This window comes from Thalassophryne amazonica, chromosome 3 (genome assembly GCF_902500255.1).
Source record: "Thalassophryne amazonica chromosome 3, fThaAma1.1, whole genome shotgun sequence".
Classification (NCBI taxonomy): domain Eukaryota; kingdom Metazoa; phylum Chordata; class Actinopteri; order Batrachoidiformes; family Batrachoididae; genus Thalassophryne; species Thalassophryne amazonica.
Genome location: NC_047105.1, coordinates 84435446 through 84461172, shown reverse-complemented (window position 1 = coordinate 84461172; position 25727 = coordinate 84435446). Strand labels below are relative to the sequence as shown.

Below are 25727 nucleotides of genomic sequence, written 5' to 3'. Positions count from 1 at the left end.
TTCATGAGATGCACACACAGGTGGAGATGCACGTGTCTACTTGTTAAAATATGCATGCACACACATGCGGGCACACGCACAGACCTTAGAGGCTTCTGTGAGGATGAGTTTGGAGTCTTTGACCAGGCACTGCAGGGGGATGGTGACGTCGATCACCTTGGCTTTCTCCTGCTTCTGGTTGATGTCCAACACAAATTTCCCATACCAAGCATTCAAAATGATCAGACCTAAAAGATAAAATGCAAAGAAGAGTTTGACTTGCACTTTCATGCGACTTAGAGAATATGTGAAAATTAAGCTTTGGTCAAAGGTCAGTAAGAAAGAACTTTAAACTAGATGTTCTGTTTGTTGTTGGCTAATCAGCAGAGACATTGCATTTTCTATCTCCACCATCAGCAGTCTCTGGACTTGGTGGATCCTGCAGAGTTTTTACCTTCCTCCTGATGATGCTGCATGCTAATGGGGCCTAAATGCAAAAGACTTTCACTGTTGCAAAATGACTTGATTTCTCCTTATTGAAATTCAAAGCTCAATTTTAAAGAGAACAGTCAGTGCAAATCAAAATGGAGTTGAAATGAAACAGTTATAATCTTCTTATAGATTAGATTTAGAGCTTTTATAGGCTAGTGGTTTAATGAAAATATTGCATTAACTATTTAGGAATTATGACAATTTGTATGCACAGTTCATTTTCTGAGCCCATAAGTAACTGGAGAAAATGGGCATAGGCCATGGGCCAGCGTGGTCCCGTGTGCACCCCCCCCCAACCCCACCCCAACCACTCTATAAATTTGGAATGATTAGAAAATTTAGGATTTCTAGATTACAAAAAATAACTGGTAACAGTAAAAATACTGGGCCTCACTATGACATATGACAACACTGGATTACTAGCCTGTCATCAACCACTGTATCTATTACGAAATACAAAACTGTCAAAGAATGCCCCTGAGTAGCAGAAGAGGACACACATGAAGTAAGTCGAGGGTATGTCATTACAACCTTCGATATGAGGGTTTGTATGAAGGCAAACCCTCTGGTCTGAACAAGAAAGCTGTGCACACAATTCAAAATGTAGTCGATTCTATACAAAGGCAGCTTTCATTTGGTATCTTATATGTCCCAAATGCTTAAAAGATGATGATTTGGTAATTCTTTATGTTGTGCGGAAAAAAATATCAGATGTCATAAACAGACATTTTCTTTTGGATAGGGTAGGTCAATAAAAGTGCTCATATAGTGAAGCCCCGTATTTTTACTCTTACCAGTTATTTTTGTAATCTAGACATCCTAAGCTCTCTAATGATACCACATTTATCGTGTTGTGGGGAAGTGCACGCGGGACAATGCTGGCCCATGGCCTATAGTGCAACTTTTGTATACTCTGTTGCATTGGCCGCCATATTTTCACAGTGCAGTGGAACAGTGGATGATTTTAATCCAAGAAAACAGATAATAGCTGGACTTGAGTCCCTTGTGTGCCTTTTTCTGTACCAGTTCTCCATGAAGCTGTGTAACTGGTAATGGACAAAAGTTGTACGATGCACATTTCCTCCCATCACAACCACAGGAGGCCATAATTCCTTCAAGCATGTCTTGGCACCTTTCCTCACCAGCTTCCATCTTTGCACAACCAGTTTTTGAGAACTACCTACTCCACATAGATTTACAGACTAACATCATTTGTATTTTGAAACATTTCGTGTGCTCAGCCAATCAAGAGCTAGGAAGCATTGGTCTGGACTGATCAGTGCTGGTTGCATCAGGTAGATGTGGAAAATACGCAAGGTAGGTGCTCTCCAGGCGTAGGATTGGTGACCAGTGACATAAATAAAGTCCACAACATACAGTATTCAGTGATTTGAAAGTGTTCATGTATCCACCCTGACTTGTCTCACCAACACTGGCTGGAAAAGCCATGATTTGTATGGAAAAAAATCCTTATATTTATAAATCATGTGACTGTCCAAATATGTATGGATCTGGCTGTACAACTCCAATTCCAATGAAGTTGGGACGTTGTATGAAATGTAAAAACAGAATACAATGATGTGCAAATCCTCTTCAACCTATATTCAAATTAATTCACCACAAAGACAAGATAATTAATGTTCAAACTGATAAACTTTTTTGTTTTTGTGCAAAGATTTGCTCATTTTGAAATGGATGCCTGCAACACATTTCAAAAAAGCTGGGACAGGTACAACAAAAGACTGGGAAAATTGTTGAATGCTCAAAGAACAGCTGTTTGGAACATTCCACAGGTGAACAGGCTAATTGGAAACAAGTGGGTGTCATGATTGGGTATAAAAGGAGCATCCCCAAAAGGCTCAGCAGTTCAGAAGCAAAGATGGGGCGAGGATCACCACTTTGTGAACAACTGCATGAAAAAAATAGTCCAACAGTTTAAGAACAATGTTTCTCAACGTTCAATTCCAAGGAATTTAGGGATTCCATCATCTACAGTCCATAATATAATCAGAAGATTCAGAAAATCTGGAGAACTTTCTACACGTAAGTGGCAAGGCCAAAACCAACATTGAATGCCCGTGACCTGCGATCCCTCAGGTGGCACTGCATTAAAAACCGACATCATTGTGTAAAGCAGGGGTGGGCAATCATGTGCCATAAAGGGCCGAGACATTGCAGGTTTTCCTTGCTACCACTCACCTTCGCAGGTGATTTCATAAATGTTCAGGTGTCTCAGCATGTGATGGATCTTACCGCGTGGGCTCAGGAATACTTCAGAATAGCATTGTCAGTTAACACAGTTCGTCGCTACATCTACAAGTGCAACTTAAAACTCTACCATGCAAAGCGAAAGCAATACATCAACAACATCCAGAAATGCCGCCGCCTTCTCTGGGCCAGAGCTCATTTGAAATGGACAGACGCAAAGTGGAAAAGTGTGCTGTGGTCTGATGAATCCACATTTCAAACTGTTTTTGAAAATGATGGACGCCATGTTCTCTGGACAAAAGAGGAAAAAGACCTTCCAGATTGTTACCAGTACAGAGTTCAAAAGCCAGCATCTGTGATGGTATGGCAGTGTGTTAGTGCCCATGGCATGGGCAACTTACACATCTGTGATGGCACCATCAATGCTGAAAGGTACATCCAGGTTTTGGAGCAACACATGCTTCCATCCAAGCAACGTCTTTTTCAGGGACGTCCCTGCTTATTTCAGCAAGACAATGCCAAGCTACATTCTGCACGTGTTACAACAGCGTGGCTTCATAGTAAAAGTGTGCGGGTACTAGACTGGCCTGTCTGCTGTCCAGATCTGTCACCCATTGAAAATGTGTGGCGCATTATGAAGCGCAAAATACGACAACGGAGACCCCGGACTGTTGAACAACTGAAGTCGTACATCAAGCAAGAATGGGAAAGAATTCCACCTACAAAGCTTCAACAATTAGTGTCCTCAGTTCCCAAACACTTGAGTGTTGTTAGAAGGAAAGGTGATGTAACACAGTGGTAAACATACCACTGTCCCAGCTTTTTTGAAACGTGTTGCATTTCAAAATGAGCAAATGTTTATCAGTTTGAACATTAAATATCTTGTTTTGTGGTGTATTCAATTGAATATAGGTTGAAGAGGATTTACAAATCATTGTATTCTGTTTTATTTACATTTTATACAACGTCCCAACTTCATTGGAATTGGGGTTGTACATACAAATAAAAAAAATTCTAGATGCAATTTTTTTTTGTCAACATAAAGAGCAAATATAAAGAGCTAATGCATGAATGTGGCCTTTAACATTCCCCAAATGCCTCAAATTTAAACATCCAGGTGCAAAGTGATTTTTAGATTCCTGCAGCTGAACATTTTAAAAACAATAACCTTTTACGGCCGCAGGACTTTACACCTCTGAGAGCTCACTGTGTTAATGGATGATGCTTAATTGAGTTGCCAGGCCCTTAAATGTCAGAGTCGCTAGACACGGATTCACAACAAATTCACACAACTGATAATTTTTTAATAAAATAAGAACCTCGCTGGCAGTTTAGCTCAACATCACACACTGAAAGAGTGTGTGAAAGGTGCTGTCAATGGTGACTCTTCAAATAATCACAGGCACCCTTCACATAAATATAACAGGAAACCCATTAGCAGCCTGAAATCTCTGTTTTGATTTATTTCGGTGTCGGCCCGGGTGCCCTGTGTACAGATTTACAAGTATAACCTACATGTACATCAACACTGCAGCGAGGAGACAGGGTCCTCATCATCATTCATTATACGCCATTACATCATGTTTGCTTAAACAGGATTACTGGTGGTGTGTTATGCTACTGGGAGCAAATAATCACTTGGATATGCATCAAAAGCACAGGTCAAAGATTATTTTGGGCTGGCTGCAAAGTGAAAAACATTCCCCAGTGTCCCACCCTGGTGTGGTGGAGTGCGTGTGCACGGTGCCCCACCCATTTTTGATTCTTCTGCCTCTATGATTCTCCTCACAGACTCTTGCATCAGCAAAACCTGCAGAGCAGCCGAGACAGAAAGGAGGAGGAGGAGGAATAGATAAAGAAACCAAATAAGAGAGTGGTTTTCAAATGAGATGGGGAGAGCTGGAACAAACACAAGGGCATACAGAGGGAGGGTTGACCCCATAGAGATGAGAAAAAAAGAAAAGTCTACATTGGACATGGTCATGCCTCGGGTCACCATGTTGTGAGGGTGTAGGGCTGAAAAAGAGATGTTCAAGATTTCAAGAGAATGGATGTGATTTTTAAATAATTAACAAAAAAAATATTCATATTTGTCATGTCTGTGGGTTCTTTCCCAATCATAGAAGCTCATGTAAAAGGTGTTATTTGAAGCTGCCAGTATGATGTCAAAATGAGACTCTACAGATCATTTTCCTGTCTGTTTTAGCTGTGTGCCGATTGTGAATAGACACCTGATGAACATCTGTGAATAGACACCTGGTACACATGATGCAACACATGCATCTGGGATGTTGTGCTGGTTGTAAATAATGAAAATGCACAACATAATTCAAGACTCAAAGGAATTAATGAGCAAGAAATAACACCGACCATTGGTCACAGAACATAAACTGAGCTATGTGGAAATTAGTTTGCGCCCAGCCCCCTAAACTGGAAGTAACACGAGTACGAGACTTCCCAGGACAACTGAATGAAGTTCCACAATGCAACCAAAGCAACCACAAATGTTTGGAGAGGGGTTCAACCAGTCAACTGGCTAACTACTGAATGCTTCAGATTCAGTACCATAACAACGTCACAGCCATGAACTGGATGACAACAAGGACAACTGAAAGTTTGAAGAAATCATTGCAATAAATAGTCAATTTTAATTGCACAAGAACACAGTTATCAAAATCACTTACCTAATGTAGCGTTATTTAAAGAGAGGGCTACTGGAGTCCATTTGCAATAATTGAATTTCACCCAAAATCACCAAGGCATACTGCAAAAATGCCAAGATTTACCAAGTTTATTTTGTCTAATTATGGGTCAAAATGCAACTTACAGTTAATATAAGACAAATGCTTAAATAAAATTTCAGTCAAGGCCCACTGACACATGCACGACTTTGATGCATGCACTTGCACACCCTGTCGTGCAAGAGAGTAAAATTGTCTTTAACGGGTGCAGACTGAATGTGAAAGGGTCGTCGGCGTGTGCAATTGCGCAAAGAGAATTCTGAAATGTTCAAAAATCTTTCACACATAAATGTCGTGCAACGTGGTGCAATCTGCTCGCCAACACGACATGCAGCTCATCAAGTCGAGTAAAGAAGTGAACAGAGCGAGTGGTTGCATCAGCGGATTGCATCACAGCTCAGCTTGTCTGAACGATTATAACGAGATGTTAAATCTATCACAAACATACTTTTACAGCTGCACACAAGAAGGAAAGAACATGCAACTGTTTTACCAAGCCATGACAATGTAAACATGACAAATAATTACCTTTTTAGACTGCTCCAAATGCTTTCTCCAGCTCATTTGCGCTCATGCACACAAATGGCTCCAGCTGGAGCGCTCCTCTGTGATTCAGGAAGCGATTCAAGCCGTTTTCAGCAGCTAACTTGCAGAGAAAATGATTAATCCACTACGAAATAATTATTTTATATATGCAGCGTCCAGCGCTCAACGAGTGGCAGTCTGTGGAACAAAGCACAGCATCCAGCTGGGAACTGCGGGTAGGATCATCACGACGACGTGCGTGCAAATGCGTGAATCAAGTGTCAGTGCACCTTAAGACATAATTACTGTACTTGTTTTAAGGAAAATCTTGTTGGGCAGAGGTGGAGGCCAAGTGGCCAAGTGCGTTTCTTTTCAGTGTGGAAGGTTGCAAGTTCAAACCTCACCCCTGCCCGTTTTCCGTGTAATATGGAAGGGCATCCGGTGTAAATCTTCTGCCAAATCAACATGCAGATCCACCTCAGATCCACAAGGGAGAAGGCAAAGGGATCAACTTACTATGTCTTGGAAGCATCTTGTTTTGAGTCATTTCGAAGACAAAACAACCTTTTTATTTGCCTCAGTAAGACTTTTATGATGCTGTGTTGTTTGTAAAAGCTATAAAATTTCCTAATACTAGTAAAATAAAGCTCAAATGAGTCCTCTCAACATCTTATTTCAAGAAATCTGAAGTGAATTTTCACTTGTTTCACCAGCTTAGTTTTTTTTATTTTTGCGCAGCCCCATCCTGTGGCGGTGGGGGAGGACTGAGGAATAGATACTTTGGGTAGAAAGAAGGACACACACACACCGACATACAGATGTGGTGGGAAACGATTAGTGATCTCACCCACAATAATAAGCACAGGATGGTAAATGTAAGCCCTCGCAGTCATAAAGGACACAGCAGGTAAAAGTCACTGTTAATTTCAAGTCCGAGTGTGTACTCACAGCTGACTCTGCTTCCTGCTTCTTCTTAGCAATATCTGTGGCAGAGCTTTTCCTTTGCAACTCCAGCTCTCTAGAAACACAGCGACACAGAAAACAGTCACCCCAACGGGATCCACAGTGAACGACATCAACTGGAAAGCAACAGACTGAAACTACAACTCATATAAATAAAATGTCATCTGGAAAGCTGAAATTATATGGCTTCTTCTGAAGAAAACCCTTCTATGTTCCTCCACTCCGTTAAGCCATTTAAATGATGATGCAACAAAGAAAAGCTGCACTATGCACATTTTCTCCAGTCACAGCCACAGAAGCCTGTGACTACTTCACAGTTGTCATGGGTGTCTTCCCTCACTTTTCTCCATCTTGCACAGTCACTGAGTTACTGAGAAGTACTTACTCCAGATCTACCACGCAGTACCATACTGTTTGTATTTCTTGAACATTGACGTAAATTTCGTATGAAACATATACCTTAACTTGGAAATGCTCATTTATCAAATCCTGAAGTTGTCTTAGGGCCCCTTCACACATAACACGATTTAAGCCGACTAGCACACGAAGGAGAGTCCATTTGATCCCTCTCGCGGCAGGTGTCGGCCAAATTCCAGGTGACACACACAAACATCTAACGCCGCTTGCCTGACACTTAGAAAATTTGTGGCCATTCGCGCTGTTAGCACAAAAATAGTCATTAGACGACCACTGTCGAGCTGAATGTGAAATTTGTTGAAGTGCCCCCTACGAGTGTGGCGTTGCAAAAAGTAACACACGTGGTGCATGTGTCTCACACGTGTGCACGTGTGTCGTGCTCCCCCGGAACACATGTGGCGCATGTGTGTTTCGCTCTCCCCCCGCTCCCCCCTACACATGTGGTGTGTGTGGGGCTGGACAGCAAGGTCAGAATGCACACAGTACGGGGAGGCGCCTCCCAGCTGCTGACCAGAGACACAAATGACTGCTCAGTGTACACAACGTGTCACAGTACAAACACAGAGACCACAGCCAGGAAAGGTATATTAAGAAGTACTACACTATCTACATCCCCCTCTAGCTGCCACCTTATCGTGGTGGGGGAGTTTGCGTACCCGGATGATCCTAGGAGCTATGTTGTCGGGGGCTTTGTGCTCCCTGTAGGGTCTCCCGAGGCAAACAGGTCCTAAGTGACGGGTCAGACTAAGGGCAGTTCAGAACCTCCATGACCAGTAAAAAATCAAGGACCGAGACGTCGCCCGGTATGGCGAAGTATGGGTTGGGGCTCGCGTGCGGACGCCTGGTGATCGGGCCTTAGCCCATGGGGCCCGGCAGGGCTCAGTTCGAAAGAGCGATGTGGGCCCGCCCTCCTGTGGGTTCACCACCTGCAGAGGGGGCCATGGGGGTTGGGTGCAGAGAGGATTGGGTGGCGGTCGAGGGCGGGTGGCGCAGCGGCCCGGTCCATGTTCACAGCCCCTGGCTGTTGGGACGTGGAATGTCACCTCGCTGGGGGGGAAGGAGCTTGAGCGGGAGGTTGAGAGATACAGACTAGAGATAGTGGGCCTCACCTCCATGCACAGCTTGGGCTCTGGTACCCAACTCCTTCATTTTTCTGGCGTTGCCCACAGGGAGAGGCAGAGAGCTGGGGTCGCATTGCTTATTGCTCCCCAGCTCAGTCGCCATGTGTTGGAGTTCACTCCGGTGAATGAGAGGGTTGCGTCCCTACGCCTTTGGGTCGGGGACAGGTCTCTCACCATTGTCTTGGCCTACGGGCCGAGCAGCAATGCAGAGTACCCGACCTTCCTGGAGTCCCTGGGAGGGGTACTAGATAGCGCTCCGACTGGGGACTCCATTGTTCTCCTGGGGGATTTCAACGCCCATGTGGGCGGCGACAGTGAGACCTGGAGGGGGGGTGATCGGGAAGCACGGCCTCCCCGATCTGAACCCAAGTGGTGTTCAGTTGTTGGACTTCTGTGCTAGTCACAGTTTGTCCATCACGAACACCATGTTTGAGCACAAGGGTGTCCATAAGTGCACGTGGCACCAGGACACCCTGAGCCGGAGGTCGATGATCGACTTTGTAGTCGTATCATCTGACCTTCAGCCACGTGTCTCAGACACTCGAGTGAAGAGAGGGGCAGAGCTGTCAACCGATCACCACCTGGTGGTGAGTTGGATCCGCTGGGAGGGCAGAAAACTGGTCAGACCTGGCAGGACCAAACGTATAGTGAGGGTCTGCTGGGAACGACTGGCGGAACCCTCTGTCATCGAGGTCTTCAACTCCCACCTCCGGGAGAGCTTCTCCCAGATCCCGTGGGAGGTTGGAGACATGGAGTCCGAGTGGACCATGTTCTCCATCTCCATTGTTGAAGCGGCCGCTCGTAGCTGGGTCTGGGGGGAGTTCGGGGAGGCCATGGAGGAGGACTATTGGTCGGCCTCGAAGAGATTCTGGCAAACCATCCGACGCCTCAGGGGGTGGAAGCAGCTCTCCACCAGCACTGTTTACGGTGCGGGTGGGGAGCTGTTGACCCTGACTGGGGATGTTTTCGGGCGGTGGAAGGAGTACTTCGAGGATCTCCTCAATCCCATCGTCACGTCTTCCGAAGAGGAAGCAGAGACTGGGGACCCAGAGGCGGACTCATCCATTACCCAGGCCGAAGTCACCGAGGTGGTTAGAAAGCTCCTCAGTGGCAAGGCTCCTGGGGTGGATGAAATCCATCCTGAGTACTTTAAGTCTCTGGATGTTGTGGGACTGTTTTGGCTGACACGCCTCTGCAACATCGCGTGGCGATCGGGGACAGTGCCTCTGGATTGGCAGACCGGGGTGGTGGGCCCTCTGTTTAAGAAGGGGGACTGGAGGGTGTGTTCCAACTATAGGGGGATCACACTCCTCAGCCTCCCCGGTAAGGTCTATTCCAGAGTACCGGAGAGGAGAATTCGACCAAATGGTCGAACCTCAGATTCAGGAGGAGCAGTGTGGTTTTCGTCCTGGTCGCAGCAGACTGGACCAGCTCTACATGCTCCATCGGGTGCTCGAGGGTTCATGGGAGTTCGCCCAACCAGTCCACATGTGTTTTGTGGATCTGGAGAAGGCGTTCGACCATGTCCCTTGGGGCACCCTGTGGGGAGTGCTCCGGGAGTATGGGGTCTGGGGTCCTTTGCTAAGGGCTATCCGGTCCCTGTACGACCGCAGCAGGAGCTTGTTCGCATTGCTGGTAGTAAGTCAAACTGTTTCCAGTGCACGTTGGCCCTCTGCCAGGGCTGCCCTTTGGTCACCGGTCTGTTCATTGTTTTTAATGGACGAAATTTCTAGGCGCAGCCAGGGTGTAGAGGGGGTCTAGTTTGGGAACCACAGAATCTTGTCTCTGCTGTTTGCGGACAATGTGGTTCTGTTGGCTTTGTCAAATCAGGATCTTCAGCGTGCACTGGGGCGGTTTGCAGCCTAGTGTGAAGCGTCCGGGATGAAGATCAGCACCTTAGACATAGGGTGAGGAGCTCGGTCACTCGGGAGGAGCTCGGAGTTGAGCCGCTGCTCCTCCACGTCGAAAGGAGTCAGTTGAGGTGGCTTGGGTATCTTTTCCCGGATGCCCCTGGACGCCGCGCTGGAGAGGTGTTCCGGGCACGTCCCATTGGGAGGAGGCCCCGGGGAAGACCCAGGACACGCTGGAGGGACTACATCTCTCGGCTGGCTTGGGAACGCCTTGGGGTTCCCTCGGAGGAGCTGGGGGAGGTGTGTGTGGATTGGGAGGTCTGGGCGGCTTTGCTTGAGCTGCTACCCCCGCGACCCGACTCCAAATAAAGCGGAAAAAAATGGATGGATGGATGGACTATCTACATACACAATTACATAACAAATAACTAAAAAAATAATGATCACATAACAGAGAGTGACACGTTGGTGTGTGCGCTGAACTGACAGGGGGCATGTCCACCGACAGCAGCAGCTGTTGCGATCTCGGGTTCTCAACGTCCCAGCTGGGGAAGACGTACTGTGTTTTGAAGGACATGAACTTACAACTGTTCACGGTGATGCACGTATATCTGCTTGCTGTTCTCACGTGGACATACATAAAAACATTTATCGCTGTTGCGATGGGATGCAGCGAGTGAGCGCACGGCGTGCACATTGACAGGCTGCCCCAGGTGAAATGGACAGTCAGATCATAACACGCAGCGGGCGATCTGAATGTCACGTCACCCACGTGAGCTCTGTTCTACATGACACGGTGTCTGTCCTTCGGTGCGCCGTCAACAGGACACGCATGTCAGACCGGACATGCATGCTTGGGCCGGCTGGACACACTGGGCCAGCAGATGTGGACATGATTAGAGTGAACTGCTTCATTCATGTCTTTTCATGACTGTACGTCTGTGACCATGGGTCATCTACACAGGAACAGACGGTTCATACTTGTATTGTTCGCTCGATAAGAGGGATTCAACACAATGTGGTGTTTTTTTATGGTGTGTGTGTTTTTTTTTAAATATGTTAATCTCCTTGTTGATTTCAGGCATTTTATGCACCTTTTATAGGACAGCAATGATAATGCAGTGGTAAAGTTTCTGGCTGGTAATCAGAGCTTTTGTAAATTGCAGGTTTGAATCCCGTGGGTGGCATCTATTTTATTTTTTCCACAGCAGCTGCATGATGTGGTTACACATGCTCCAGCTGTTCCCACTGTGTTCCTGCTGCGATGGTTTTGTGCATGCTTGTGCACGAAACCGTTGCATCAGGATTATTCAAGCCTGCCCAACCACGTGTCCCTCCCGATATCGGCTCGATGTTTTCGTGGTTCACTCATACAAGCTTTTTCATTTGATTTGTACTTATTCGTACTATGTGTGAAGGGGCCCTTAAGAAAACTGCCTGTAAAAGTGAACATATGTATCAAGAATAATCCTGATTTGTAGTTTGTCCATTTACTTATGGACTCACAAAATGAAGGACAATGCATACAAACTGCCATAATTACTGAATGGTTAATGGGATATTTTTGTTCAAACTCCATGAATTAAACTGTAGCTGAGTGGATAAAGAACTAGTCTGCCAATATGTAAACATGGGTTTGAATCCCACTCATGCTACCTGTCTGTGTCCTTGGACAAGACAGTTACTCTGCATCGTCTCAGTTGACTCAGCTATAAATGGATAATGACCTCAGCTAGGGAACTGACAGGCATCCTGTCTGGGGGAGGCATAGTCTCTCATATTCTTTACACTATAGAATCTGGAGATAAACACCAACAGGCTTCTTTCTTCTTTCATGAATTAAAGCTGAATTCTTCTTCACTCTATAAGTGCATCTTGATTGTTTCATTTCAACTCCACTGTGGTGATGCACAGAGGCAAAATTATAAAAATCATGTTACGGTCCAAATAGTTATGGAACCGTGAGGACTTTCTAACTGCTATGAGTCAGGATGTGTAAGAGGACAGGAGTTGGACTGACTGGTCTTTCTGTGCTTGTGTATATGGTATGATGATCAGCCTGTGGATAGCCAAGTAGAACAGCACGGGTCCCACGGTTGCATAGAAGATGGCACTGGGCAGCAGCTGATCTGTCAGGTGGACCGGGAACAGGTATGTCTGACTGGCCCGGGACAACCTGCATTAAATCCAAACATATAAGAACAAGATATGATCATGAACTGAGTGATACAGACATATGGAAGAGTGAGGTCATAGTGTGCATTGTTGAGTACCTGATCTTGAGGGTGACTCCCTGAGGCACACCTATGCTGACAGTGGCTGATAGGACACTGTGCCGGCTGATCTTCCTCTCTGCTCCATATTCCACCACAGTTCCAAACCAGCCTGTCCTGCAGAAGGGAGAAACCAAAACGTCACACACAGTTACTGACAACACCACCTTCAGCAGAATGAGACAGTCAGTGCAAGAAAGGACGCTGGTGGGAACAACACAATATTATGTGTGATCAAATATGAATCACTATGTACAGTCTGCCATAGGAAGTCCCTTCTGCTGCTCCTTTGTTTTCACTAGGGGTCGCAACACCAGATACAAGGATTTGCATGTTGAATTGGCACAAGTTTCACACCAGATACCCTTCCTGACGCAACTACACTTTACATGGAGAAATGTGGCAGGGGTGGGGTTTGAACTGGGAACCTTCCGCACTGAAACCAAGCACACTAACCACTTGGCCACCACCCCAGCTGTGTACAGTCTGTCATAAAATAAAAGGACACAAAGATAATTTGTGTAATGATCATTAATATCAAAAAGCAGGGTGAATTTTTGATTGCATGTGGAGTTTTTTTTTTTTGGATTGTTTGTTTATTATCAAGACTATTCAGAAACTCTTGGAGAGATTTTCACCATACTTGAAGAGAGGTGTGGGTCTGATCTGTATTAGACTTGTGGGGTAGACGTGTTAAAAGGGTTGTAAGCAAGAAGTTTAAAAGATATATTGCATTGTTGCATATTACAAAATAAGGTCTTCAAACACATTTAAACATACTTTGTTTGAAGAGGGAAAAAGTTGTCTTACCTGTAATAAAGGCATTAAATTGGGGTCGGGGCATGGCCCCAGCAAGGTCCATAAAATTTTATTTGATGTTGTAAGACAGGACTTTAGGCCTTGGCACATGGTATGCACTCTTTAACAGCTGCCCTTCTACTTTCTCACGTTTTGTTAACTTAAGATGATCTTTAGCCCATGGCTATAATCTGACATATTTACACTTATGTGTTCATTAATATGTGTTGTCCCTTTTAAATAAATAAATTAAATCAAATGAAAGCTTTTACACCCATCTACCAAGAGGGTCGGTGATGGTCTAGTGCATAGGTGTCAAACTGATTCCAGAAAGGGCCAAGAGGGTGCAGGTTTTCTTTGTAACCACCAACTCCACCAGGTGATTTCACTGATGAACTCTTCCCATCTGCTCAAAGTGATGTTCATCAATGAAATCACCTGGTGGAGTTGGTGGTTACAAAGAAAACCTGCACCCTCTTGGCCCTTTCTGGAATCAGTTTGACACCTATGCTCTAGTGGTTAAGCGTTGGGCTTGAGAGCAGAGGATCCTTGGTTCAAATCCCAGCCTGACTGGAAAATCACTATGGGCCCTTGGGCAAGGTCCTTAATCCCCTTGTTGCTCCCGGTGTGTCGTGAGTACCTTGTATGGCAGCACCCTGACATCAGGGTGAATGTGAGGCATTATTGCTAAGCGCTTTGAGTGTCTGATGCAGATGGAAAAGCACTATAGAAATACAGTACATTTACCATTTACCAAACATGGAAATTGCAAGGTACACTTCAACTGTGAGAGACAGAATCTAAAATAAAATTCAGAAAATCATATTGTATGATTTTTTTAAATAATTAATTTTCATTTTATTCCATGAAATAAGTATCTGATCACCTACCAACCAGCAAAAATTCTGGTATTACAAAATATTGGTATTAGAAATATTACAACGTAAATGTCATTTTTTTGTCTATTATTCTTGCTTTCAATCCATCTAAAATCACTCAAAATTGGTTAAAACAGGGCTTGCCAAGAACATTTTAGAGGTATAAAACCATAAAGTTTCAGTGGACTCTGCCCTTATGACCCTCACCAGGGGTCCCTGCACTCCCGCCCGTGAGCCGCGATCACATAATTTACCCGGCACTAAAATGGTTCTAGCTAGAACCCTGACAAGATGACTGTTAATCTTCCTCGGTCTGGGGCTCCATGCAAGATCTCGCCTGGTGGGGTAAGGATGATTCTGAGAAAGCCCAGAACTACATGGGAGGACCTGGTCAATGACCTGAAGACAGCTGAGACCACAGTCACAAAGATTACATTAGTAACACATGACGCCGTCATGGTTTAAAATCCTGCAGGGCAGCAAGGTCCCCCTGCTCAAGCCAGCACATGTCCAGGCCCATTTGAAGTTTCCCAGTGACCATCTGGATGATCCAGAGGAGGCATGGGAGAAGGTCATGTGGTCAGATGAAACCAAAATAGGGCTTTTTGCTATCAACTCCACTCGCCATGTTTGGAGGATGAGAACAACCTCAAGAAAACCATCCCAACTGTGAAACATGGGGTTGGAAACATCATTTTTGGGAGTGTTTTTCTTCAAAGGGGACAGGACGACTGCACCGTGTTGAAGGGAGGATGGATGGCGTCATGTATCATGAGATTTTGACAAACAACCTCCTTCCTTCAATAAGCGCATTAGGTCGTGGCTGGGTCTTTCCAGCATGACAATGACCTGAAACACACAGCCAGGGCAACTAAGGAGTGGCACTGTAAGAAGCAGTTCAAGGTCCTGGAGTGGTCTAGCCATTCTCCAGACCTGAACTCAATAGAAAATCTTTGGAGGGAGCTGAAACTTGAATCCTGAAAGAACTAAAGGAAACATCTGTGCTCTGTAATTGCAAACAAAGGTTTCTGTACCAAATATTAAGGCCTGTTTGTCTATTGTATCAAATACTTATTTCATGATTTTCTGATCTCTTTTTTAGATTCTGTCTCTCACAGTTGAAGTGTACCTACGATAAAAATTACAGACCTCTCCATTCTTTGTAGGTGGGAAACTTGCAAAATCGACAATGGATCAAATACTTATTTGCCTCACTGTACATCATACTATGTATGACGCATTACACAGATAATTGCAGCAAAAATACCCTGCCCATATATAGTGGAATGCAACATTAGAAACTGAACCATCTATTACAGTACAGGATGTTGCAAGTCAATGCTAATATCTCATTCAAATGTTATGTCAATATCTTCAGTAACCTGTACAGAGCAGGTAGCGCAGTGGATAGAAGCTGGCCTACCAATATGTCAACCTGGGTTTGAATCCCCTCATGGTACCTGTCTGTGACCTTGGACAAGACACTTAGGCCCAAAACTCTCCCTTGGCACAACCACTTCAGACAACTTCATTGATCCCAAAAAAGGGCAATTATGTTTACACTCCAATTACCTCAGACAAGATACAGCAATTAATCCACAATTATTACTTGTTTACCGTAATAATGGCACACATCAAAATTAAAGACAACACATATACATTTGACATTGTTTATGTGCACTAAACTTGAAGCAGTCCGTCATCCGAATGGAGGCAAAGTGGGTGAAGGCCGCTGCAACTATAAGTCGCGCCGCCAGGCAAGCTTGAGAGAGGACGAGGCCTGCCGCAGGGAGGGAGGGGCAGAGAGTGATAAGAGGAGCTGGAGCATGCGTTGGTCCATGTGTAAGTCTGCGCTTTTGATTCATTTTGTACATCCATGTGAAAGTGGCAGAACTAAGGGATAGCACTGGGATTGGACCTTAATCTGCATCGTCTCGGTTCACCCATATGTAAATGGGTACCAGCCTTGACTGGGGAAGTAACCTGCATCCAACTGGTGTCCTCTCCAGGACGAGTCAATATCTCGGAATTCGGAACCCAAAGATAAGCACTGGGACCGATGGGCCCTATTGCCTATACTGTATAGGATTTATTGTTTTCAACAGCCTTGGAAGAGATTGGATTTGCAAAAAATTGTAAATTTTCCATTCTCATTGCAACCAAATTACATAAATCAATAAATCAATTTGGGGTCAAAATAAATATGTCTGACAAATTTGGTAGGGGCATCTTCAATAGCCTTGGAGGACACAGGATTCAAACAAACAGTACAATTCCAACTATAGTATGAATGTGCTGCAATATGATTTGCATAGGTTCTTTGACAGTGGGCGACTCTATCACCTCAGCATCAATTTTTGCCACCGCCGCCGTCTGAGTTGTTAAATGAAAGTGACCAAGCCAATGATGAAGAAGTGGCAGCAGTAACACAGGAGGACAACCAACCTGACAGTCCATTTGGCCTTTGCAAGAACACACACAAAAAAAATAGATATGTATGTGGATGTTTAAAACACACATAAAGTCTTACTTGAGAGAGCCTTTCACTTTGGTCTGATCCTCATCCTGGAATTTGTACTGGTAGCTCATCATCAGGTAGGAATGCGGTACACCCAGCTGGAAATGGAGAGGAGACCAAACCACAAGATAAAGGAAAGAAAACACATATAGTCCAAAAAAAAAGGTACCTCCAATTCCAACACCAACACAAAACAAAATTTCAGAGAACTTATGGTCTCACCCGTAGCCAGCTCCCCATACATATGCTGGTGAATATTGCCAATACAGCAGCAGTGATGGAAAATTATTACTGAGTTGAACACAATAATCAAAAAATAGTAAATGGACTTCCGGTTATGGCTTAGTAGTGTCAAGATGTAAACGTGGATGGCTCCTGGATAAAACCCTAAAATAACTCCTTAAACTGGACCGACATGTATTTTTTCTTCACTCAATCATCCATCAAACGTTTTGTGCTATTATGCCACCCAAACTCCATAAGTCAAGTCAACAGACTGGAAAAGCAGGCTCGCCTTCAACAACAGAAAATGAAGCTAGCGAGGCTAATGCTAGCAAGATGCTAACCACCACCGGAGCGGTGGAAAAAGAGACCGCAACAAACAGCTATATTCTTGAAGCTATTCGTTCACTGCAGGGAAACAATGAGAAGCAAGCTGCAGACTTACTAGAAGCTATCAATAGCATTAAGGAAGATATACAGTCGCATGCTTGCAGACTGGAGGAGGCGGAGGGGCGCATATCAACAACAGGAGGCAGAGCTGTGGTCTTATACACCTCTCTGCAGCTTCTCTCCCCCTGCCATCCCCTCATTACCCCATCCCCGTAGAGACGGTGCCTGCTTCCAGACCACCAATAACCAGCAAAAATCTATTTAAGCAAAAAAATTCAAAAAGAAAAAATAATATAGCACCTTCAACTGCACCACAGACTAAAACAGTTAAATGTGGTCTATTAAACATTAGGTCTCTCTCTTCTAAGTCCCTGTTGGTAAATGATATAACAATTGATCAACGTATTGATTTATTCTGCCTAACAGAAACTTGGTTACAGCAGGATGATATGTTAGTTTAAATGAGTCAACACCCCCGAGTCACACTAACTGTCAGAATGCTCGTAGTACGGGCCGGGGCGGAGGATTAGCAGCAATCTTCCATTCCAGCTTATTAATTAATCAAAAACCTAGACAGAGCTTTAATTCATTTGAAATCTTGTCTCTTAGTCTTTTCCATCCAAATTGGAAGTCCCAAAAACCAGTTTTATTTGTTATTATCTATCGTCCACCTGGTCGTTACTGTGAGTTTCTCTGTGAATTTTCAGACCTTCTTTCTGACTTAGTGCTTAGCTCAGATAAGATACTTATAGTGGGCGATTTTAACATCCACACAGATGCTGAGAATGACAGCCTCAACACTGCATTTAATCTATTATTAGACTCTATTGGCTTTGCTCAAAAAGTAAATGAGTCCACCCACCACTTTAATCATATCTTAGATCTTGTTTTGACTTATGGTATGGAAATAGAAGACTTAACAGTATTCCCTGAAAACTCCCTTCTGTCTGATCATTTTTTAATAACATTTACATTTACCCTGATGGACTACCCTGCAGTGGGGAATAAGTTTCATTACACTAGAAGTCTTTCAGAAAGCGCTGTAACTAGGTTTAAGGATATGATTCCTTCTTTATGTTCTCTATTGTCATATACCAACACAGAGCAGAGTAGCTACCTAAACTCTGTAAGGGAGTTAGAGTATCTCGTCAATAGTTTTACATCCTCATTGAAGACAACTTTGGATGCTGTAGCTCCTCTGAAAAAGAGAGCTTTAAATCAGAAGTGTCTGACTCCGTGGTATAACTCACAAACTCGTAGCTTAAAGCAGATAACCCGTAAGTTGGAGAGGAAATGGCGTCTCACTAATTTAGAAGATCTTCACTTAGCCTGGAAAAAGAGTTTGTTGCTCTATAAAAAAGCCCTCCGTAAAGCTAGGACATCTTTCTACTCATCACTAATTGAAGAAAATAAGAACAACCCCAGGTTTCTTTTCAGCACTGTAGCCAGGCTGACAAAGAGTCAGAGCTCTATTGAGCTGAGTATTCCATTAACTTTAACTAGTAATGACTTCATGACTTTCTTTGCTAACAAAATTTTGACTATTAGAGAAAAAATTACTCATAACCATCCCAAAGATGTATCGTTATCTTTGGCTGCTTTCAGTGATGCCGGTATTTGGTAGACTCTTTCTCTCCGATTGTTCTGTCTGAGTTATTTTCATTAGTTACTTCATCCAAACCATCAACATGTTTATTAGACCCCATTCCTGCCAGGCTGCTCAAGGAAGTCCTACCATTATTTAATGCTTCAATCTTAAATATGATCAACTTATCTTTGTTAGTTGGCTATGTACCACAGGCTTTTAAGGTGGCAGTAATTAAACCATTACTTAAAAAGCCATCACTTGACCCAGCTATTTTAGCTAATTATAGGCCAATCTCCAACCTTCCTTTTCTCTCAAAGATTCTTGAGAGGGTAGTTGTAAAACAGCTAACTGATCACCTGCAGAGGAATGGTCTATTTGAAGAGGTTCAGTCAGGTTTTAGAATTCATCATAGTACAGAAACAGCATTAGTGAAGGTTACAAATGATCTTCTTATGGCTTCGGACAGTGGACTTATCTCTGTGCTTGTTCTGTTGGACCTCAGTGCTGCTTTTGATACTGTTGACCATAAAATTTTATTACAGAGATTAGAGCATGTCATAGGTATTAAAGGCACTGCGCTGCGGTGGTTTGAATCATATTTGTCTAATAGATTACAGTTTGTTCATGTAAATGGGGAATCTTCTTCACAGACTAAAGTTAATTATGGAGTTCCACAAGGTTCTGTGCTAGGACCAATTTTATTCACTTTATACATGCTTCCCTTAGGCAGTATTATTAGACGGTATTGCTTAAATTTTCATTGTTACGCAGATGATACCCAGCTTTATCTATCCATGAAGCCAGAGGACACACACCAATTAGCTAAACTGCAGGATTGTCTTACAGACATAAAGACATGGATGACCTCTAATTTCCTGCTTTTAAACTCAGATAAAACTGAAGTTATTGTACTTGGCCCCACAAATCTTAGAAGCATGGTGTCTAACCAGATCTTTACTCTGGATGGCATTTCCCTGACCTCTAGTAATACTGTGAGAAATCTTGGAGTCATTTTTGATCAGGATATGTCATTCAAAGCGCATATTAAAGAAATATGTAGGACTGCCTTTTTGCATTTACGCAATATCTCTAAAATCAGAAAGGTCTTGTCTCAGAGTGATGCTGAAAAACTAATTCATGCATTTATTTCCTCTAGGCTGGACTATTGTAATTCTTTATTATCAGGTTGTCCTAAAAGTTCCCTAAAAAGCCTTCAGTTAATTCAAAATGCTGCAGCTAGAGTACTGACGGGGACTAGCAGGAGAGAGCATATCTCACCCGTGTTGGCCTCTCTTCATTGGCTTCCTGTTAATTCTAGAATAGAATTTAAAATTCTTCTTCTTACTTATAAGGTTTTGAATAATCAGGTCCCATCTTATCTTAGGGACCTCGTAGTACCATATCACCCTAATAGAGCGCTTCGCTCTCAGACTGCAGGCTTACTTGTAGTTCCTAGGGTTTGTAAGAGTAGAATGGGAGGCAGAGCCTTCAGCTTTCAGGCTCCTCTCCTGTGGAACCAGCTCCCAATTCAGATCAGGGAGACAGATACCCTCTCTACTTTTAAGATTAGGCTTAAAACTTTCCTTTTCGCTAAGGCTTATAGTTAGGGCTGGATCGGGTGACCCTGGACTATCCCTTGGTTATGCTGCTTTAGACGTAGACTGTGAGGGGGTTCCCATGATGCACTGTTTCTTTCTCTTTTTGCTCTGTATGCATCACTCCGCATTTAATCATTGGTGATCGATCTCTGCCCCCCTCCACAGCATGTCTTTTTCCTGGTTCTTTCCCTCAGCCCCAACCAGTCTCAGCAGAAGACTGCCCCTCCCTGAGCCTGGTTCTGCTGGAGGTTTCTTCCTGTTAAGAGGGAGTTTTTCCTTCCCACTGTTGCCAAGTGCTTGCTCACAGGGGGTCGTTTTGACCGTTGGGGTTTTTCATAATTATTGTATGGCCTTGCCTTACAATATAAAGCGCCTTGGGGCAACTGTTTGTTGTGATTTGGCGCTATATAAAAAAAAAGTTGATTGATTGATTGATAACAGAAGACGCGATAACTTCTCTCCAAGGAAAAGTTGAACAATTGGAAAAAAATGTGAAAATTCTTACCAGCAAAGTAAACGAAAACAAGGACAGAAACAGATGCTCTAATCTTAGACTGGTTGGTCTGCGTGAAAAAGTTGAGGGTGCAGATATGTGTGGGTTTTTGGAGAGGTGGCTCAAAGTGGCGCTTGGTGACCGTTTTAACACGCAACCCGTGATCGAGAGAGCGCACAGAATCGGACCTCAGAACCCCAACTCTACAACACCAAGGGTGGTCATTATGAAGTTCCTGAACTACAGAGACCGAGAAGCCACCCTGAGAGTGGCCAGAAAAATGAAGACTGTCTACTACGAAGATCAACGAGTCAGTTTCTTCCCGAATCTGTCCTCTGAGACCCGCCAGAAGCAGCGGTGCTTTGATGGAGTGAAAGCCCGACTTCAAGCCCTGAATATCCGCTATGGCATGCTGTACCCCGCGCATCTGATCATCACACACAACGACAGGTGCTCAGTCTTCAGGTCAGTCCAGGAGGCAGAAGACTACATCAAGAAATTGTCCCCGTACTCAAACTGTGAAGAGGACTGATTGCTTTGCACTTCATTTGGTGGTAAATGCTGCATCAATGAACAATAGTGTAAGTGAATGTTATTGATAACTTTATTGTCATTCCATTTACTGGAATTGGGACAGGCATAAATATGCTTTTTCTTTATTACTGAAAATTTTATTTTAATTTAATATATTTACAATTTGTTCATGTAAATGGGGAGTCTTCTTTACAGACTAAGGTTAATTATGGAGTTCCACAAGGTTCTGTGCTAGGACCAATTTTATTCACTTTATACATGCTTCCCTTAGGCAGTATTATTAGAAAGCATTGCTTAAATTTTCATTGTTACGCAGATGATACCCAGCTTTATCTATCCATGAAGCCAGAGGACACACACCAATTAGTTAAACTGCAGGAATGTCTTACAGACATAAAGACATGGATGACCTCTAATTTCCTGCTTTTAAATTCAGATAAAACTGAAGTTATTGTACTTGGCCCCGCAAATCTTAGAAACATGGTGTCTAACCACAGCCTTACTCTGGATGGCATTACCTGGACCTCTAGTAATACTGTGAGAAATCTTGGAGTCATTTTTGATCAGGATATGTCCTTCAATGCGCATATTAAGCAAATATGTAGGACTGCTTTTTTGCATTTGCGCAATATCTCTAAAATTAGAAAGGTCTTGTCTCAGAGTGATGCTGAAAAACTAATTCATGCATTTATTTCCTCTAGGCTGCACTACTGTAATTCATTATTATCAGGTTGTCCTAAAAGTTCCCTGAAAAGCCTTCAGTTAATTCAAAATGCTGCAGCTAGAGTACTGACGGGGACTAGAAGGAGAGAGCATATTTCACCCATATTGGCCTCTCTTTATTGGCTTCCTGTTAATTCTAGAATAGAATTTAAAATTCTTCTTCTTACTTATAAGGTTTTGAATAATCAGGTTCCATCTTAACTTAGAGACCTCATAGACCATATCACCCCAATAGAGCGCGTCACTCTCAGACTGCAGGCTTACTTGTAGTTCCTAGGGTTTTTAAGAGTAGAATGGGAGGCAGAGCCTTCAGCTTTCAGGATCCTCTCCTGTGGAACCAGCTCCCAATTCGGATCAGGGAGACAGACACCCTCTCTACTTTTAAGATAAGACTTAAAACTTTCCTTTTTTGCTAAAGCTTATAGTTAGGGCTGGATCAGGTGACCCTGAACCATCCCTTAGTTATGCTGCTATAGTTATGCTGAACCATCCCTTAGTTATGCTGCTATAGACTTAGACTGCTGGGGGGTTCCCATGATGCACTGAGTGTTTCTTTCTCTTTTTGCTCTATATGCACCACTCTGCATTTAATCATTAGTGATTGATCTCTGCTCTTTTCCACAGCATGTCTTTTTCCTGATTCTCTCCCCTCAGCCCCAACCAGTCCCAGCAGAAGACTGCCCCTCCCTGAGCCTGGTTCTGCTGGAGGTTTCTTCCTGTTAAAAGGGAGTTTTTCCTTCCCACTGTCACCAAATACTTGCTCACAGGGGGTCGTTTTGACCGTTGGGGTTTTTCTGTAATTATTGTATGGCTTTTGCCTTACAATATAAAGTGCCTTGGGGCAACTGTTTGTTGTGATTTGGCGCTATATAAATAAAATTGATTTGATTTGATTCTTTTTGGTTTTTAGCCAGGGAACACCCATGACTGCACTGCATTTAGGAGGACACAGCTTAACGTTACCCACAGAGTGCTGGAAGTTAGAAAGGTTCAAGATCACATTTCGTTTGGGGAAATGTAGGAGGGATTATGTTCGGGGATTCACTCAGTGTGGTTTATTACTTATCTCTATTATTTTACATGTGAAGGGAATAATGATGAGAAGGGTTTTTCTAAATCTAATTCCCAACTCAAGGTCTTTATGTCTGTTAGCTCTATAAATATTTCCAGCTGGAATGTTAGGGGTCTTAACAAAATTGTTAAATTGAAGCAAGTGCTGGGTAGGATTAAGCAAATGAAAAGCAGTATATGCTTTCTACAGGAAACACATTTATTAGAAAAAGATATGAATAGAATAAGGTCCAGATGGCCAGGAAAGATCGTTTTTTCAAATTTTATTTATCATGCAAGGGGGGTCTTAATATTAATCCATAACTCAATTCCATTCCAATTAAGAGATAAATACTTGGATCCAAGTGGGAGATTTATCATTCTTAGTGGTACCATTATTTCTACATTAGTTAATTTGGTATGTTTATACGCTCCTAATGTTGATGACCCAGCTTTTTATCAACACTTATTTTTAACCATGTCTTCTTATAATGGTCAATACATAATAGGAGGGGATTTTAACTGTGTGATTCATCCGAGGATGGATAGGTCAAATACCTCTGACAATTCTCACCAACAAACACGGAAAATCATAGGAAAATATATCAAAGACCTCAATTTAGTTGAAATTTGGAGACAACTTTACCCTAGTAAGAATGAATACTCTTGTTTCTCTAGCACTTATAAAACTTATTCTCGCATAGATTTCTTCTTAATCTCCTCTAGCCTTGTATCTTTGGTCCAGGACTGCTGTTATGAGTCTATTGTACTTTCAGACCATGCCCCAGTTGTTTTGTCCATCAAATTTCCAAGCTATTACTATGCTCCTCGCCCATTTAGATTCCAAGCTAGATGGCTAAAGTCTTCTGAGTTTGTAGAGTATATTGAGGGGAAAATAGAGTATTTTTCTTTCAATACAGACCAAACTGGTGCATCAATTAAATGGGAGGCTTTTAAAGCTTATCTGCAGGGGGAAATTATAAGTTTTACCAGACAAAAATCTAAAACTCATTTGGAGAAATTGAAGGGTACTGAAAAACAAATAAAAGATTTACAAGCGCAATTGTATCACTGCGATGATGCAGAGAATCAAAAAAGACTTCTCATATTAAAATCTGAATATAACGAGCTCAGCACAAGCAAAATTGCAACTCAACTTCTTTGGCTCAAACAATCATACTACGATCAAGGGGAAAAAGCTGGGAAACTTCTGGCTTGGAGACTAAAAAAAATACAAACAAGCAGGGCAATCAATTCAATTACTCTTGACAGTAGGGAGAACCTTGTTGATCCAATCAGTATCAATAATGCTTTTGCAGAATACTATCAAACTCTATATAACTCGGAAATTTCAGAGGATTTAAATGAACAAAACAGATTTTTGGATCGAATTCAGTTTCCTACACTGTCTGAGGGGGGAAAAAATTGAGCTCAATAAACAACCAAGTATTGAGGAACTGAAGGAAGCACTGAATCATATGAATACAGGAACCGCCCCTGGGCCAGATGGCCTTCCAATCGAATTCTATAAGAGATTTGCCGACAAATTAATGCCTCACCTACTTGAAATGTTTAAAGAGTCCTATGAGAGTGGCACCCTCCCACCTTCCCTAAGACAGGCTGCAATCTCTGTTCTCTTAAAAGCTGATAAAGACCCTACAGAAATGGGTTCTTATTGTCCTATATCTTTAATGTCCTGTGACACAAAAATACTATGTAAGGCTTTGGCTTGGAGGATTGAGCCCTATATCCCCAAATTAATATTAAATGACCAAAACGGATTTGTACTTGGCCGACAGGCATTCCTCAACATTCGACACTTAATGAATTTGCTATACAAAAACAAAATTCTATAGACCACACCTTTCTATCATTAGATGCTGAAAAAGCATTTGATAGAATTGAGTGGAGTTATCTATTTGAGACCCTTAAGAGATTCAGCCTAGGTGAAACATATTTAAATTGGATTTGATTATTATATACAAAACCAACAGCCACCGTTGTTACAAACAACCAGGTTTTAAAACCTATAGAACTTTGTAGGTCAACGAGGCAAGGCTGCCCACTAAGCCCCCTCCTATTCCTATTTGCCATTGAACCGCTAGCGATGACCATACGTAAATCTCCTGATATAACTGGTATGAAGGTGGGAGGGTGTGAGCATTGGATATCCCTTTTTGCTGACGATATCGTTCTATTTTTAACCAATTTGGGTAATTCAGTCAAATCAGTAAGCGAAATACTGCACACTTTTGGTATCTTTTCAGGATACAAAGTTAATCAAAAGAAAAGTTCCTTACTTTTGTTGAACAGAGACCACCCACCAATTCAAACGCAGTTTACAAGTACCTATGAAGGCTTTACTT

At 43.0% G+C, this 25727-nt stretch overlaps 1 protein-coding gene across 1 annotated transcript in view; it reads right to left on the bottom strand.

The window, feature by feature from the left end:
- LOC117507194 (dnaJ homolog subfamily C member 11-like) overlaps positions 1 to 25727 on the bottom strand; it is a 90212-nt gene that overhangs the window by 42522 nt on the left and 21963 nt on the right. Inside the window, exons 9-14 of the mRNA XM_034167005.1 lie at positions 16776 to 16861; positions 12570 to 12686; positions 12317 to 12472; positions 6894 to 6963; positions 4432 to 4489; positions 85 to 227 (exon numbers count right to left, since the gene is read on the bottom strand). Coding sequence (XP_034022896.1) covers positions 85 to 227; positions 4432 to 4489; positions 6894 to 6963; positions 12317 to 12472; positions 12570 to 12686; positions 16776 to 16861 — 630 coding nt within the window. The remainder of the gene's footprint in view (positions 1 to 84; positions 228 to 4431; positions 4490 to 6893; positions 6964 to 12316; positions 12473 to 12569; positions 12687 to 16775; positions 16862 to 25727) is intronic.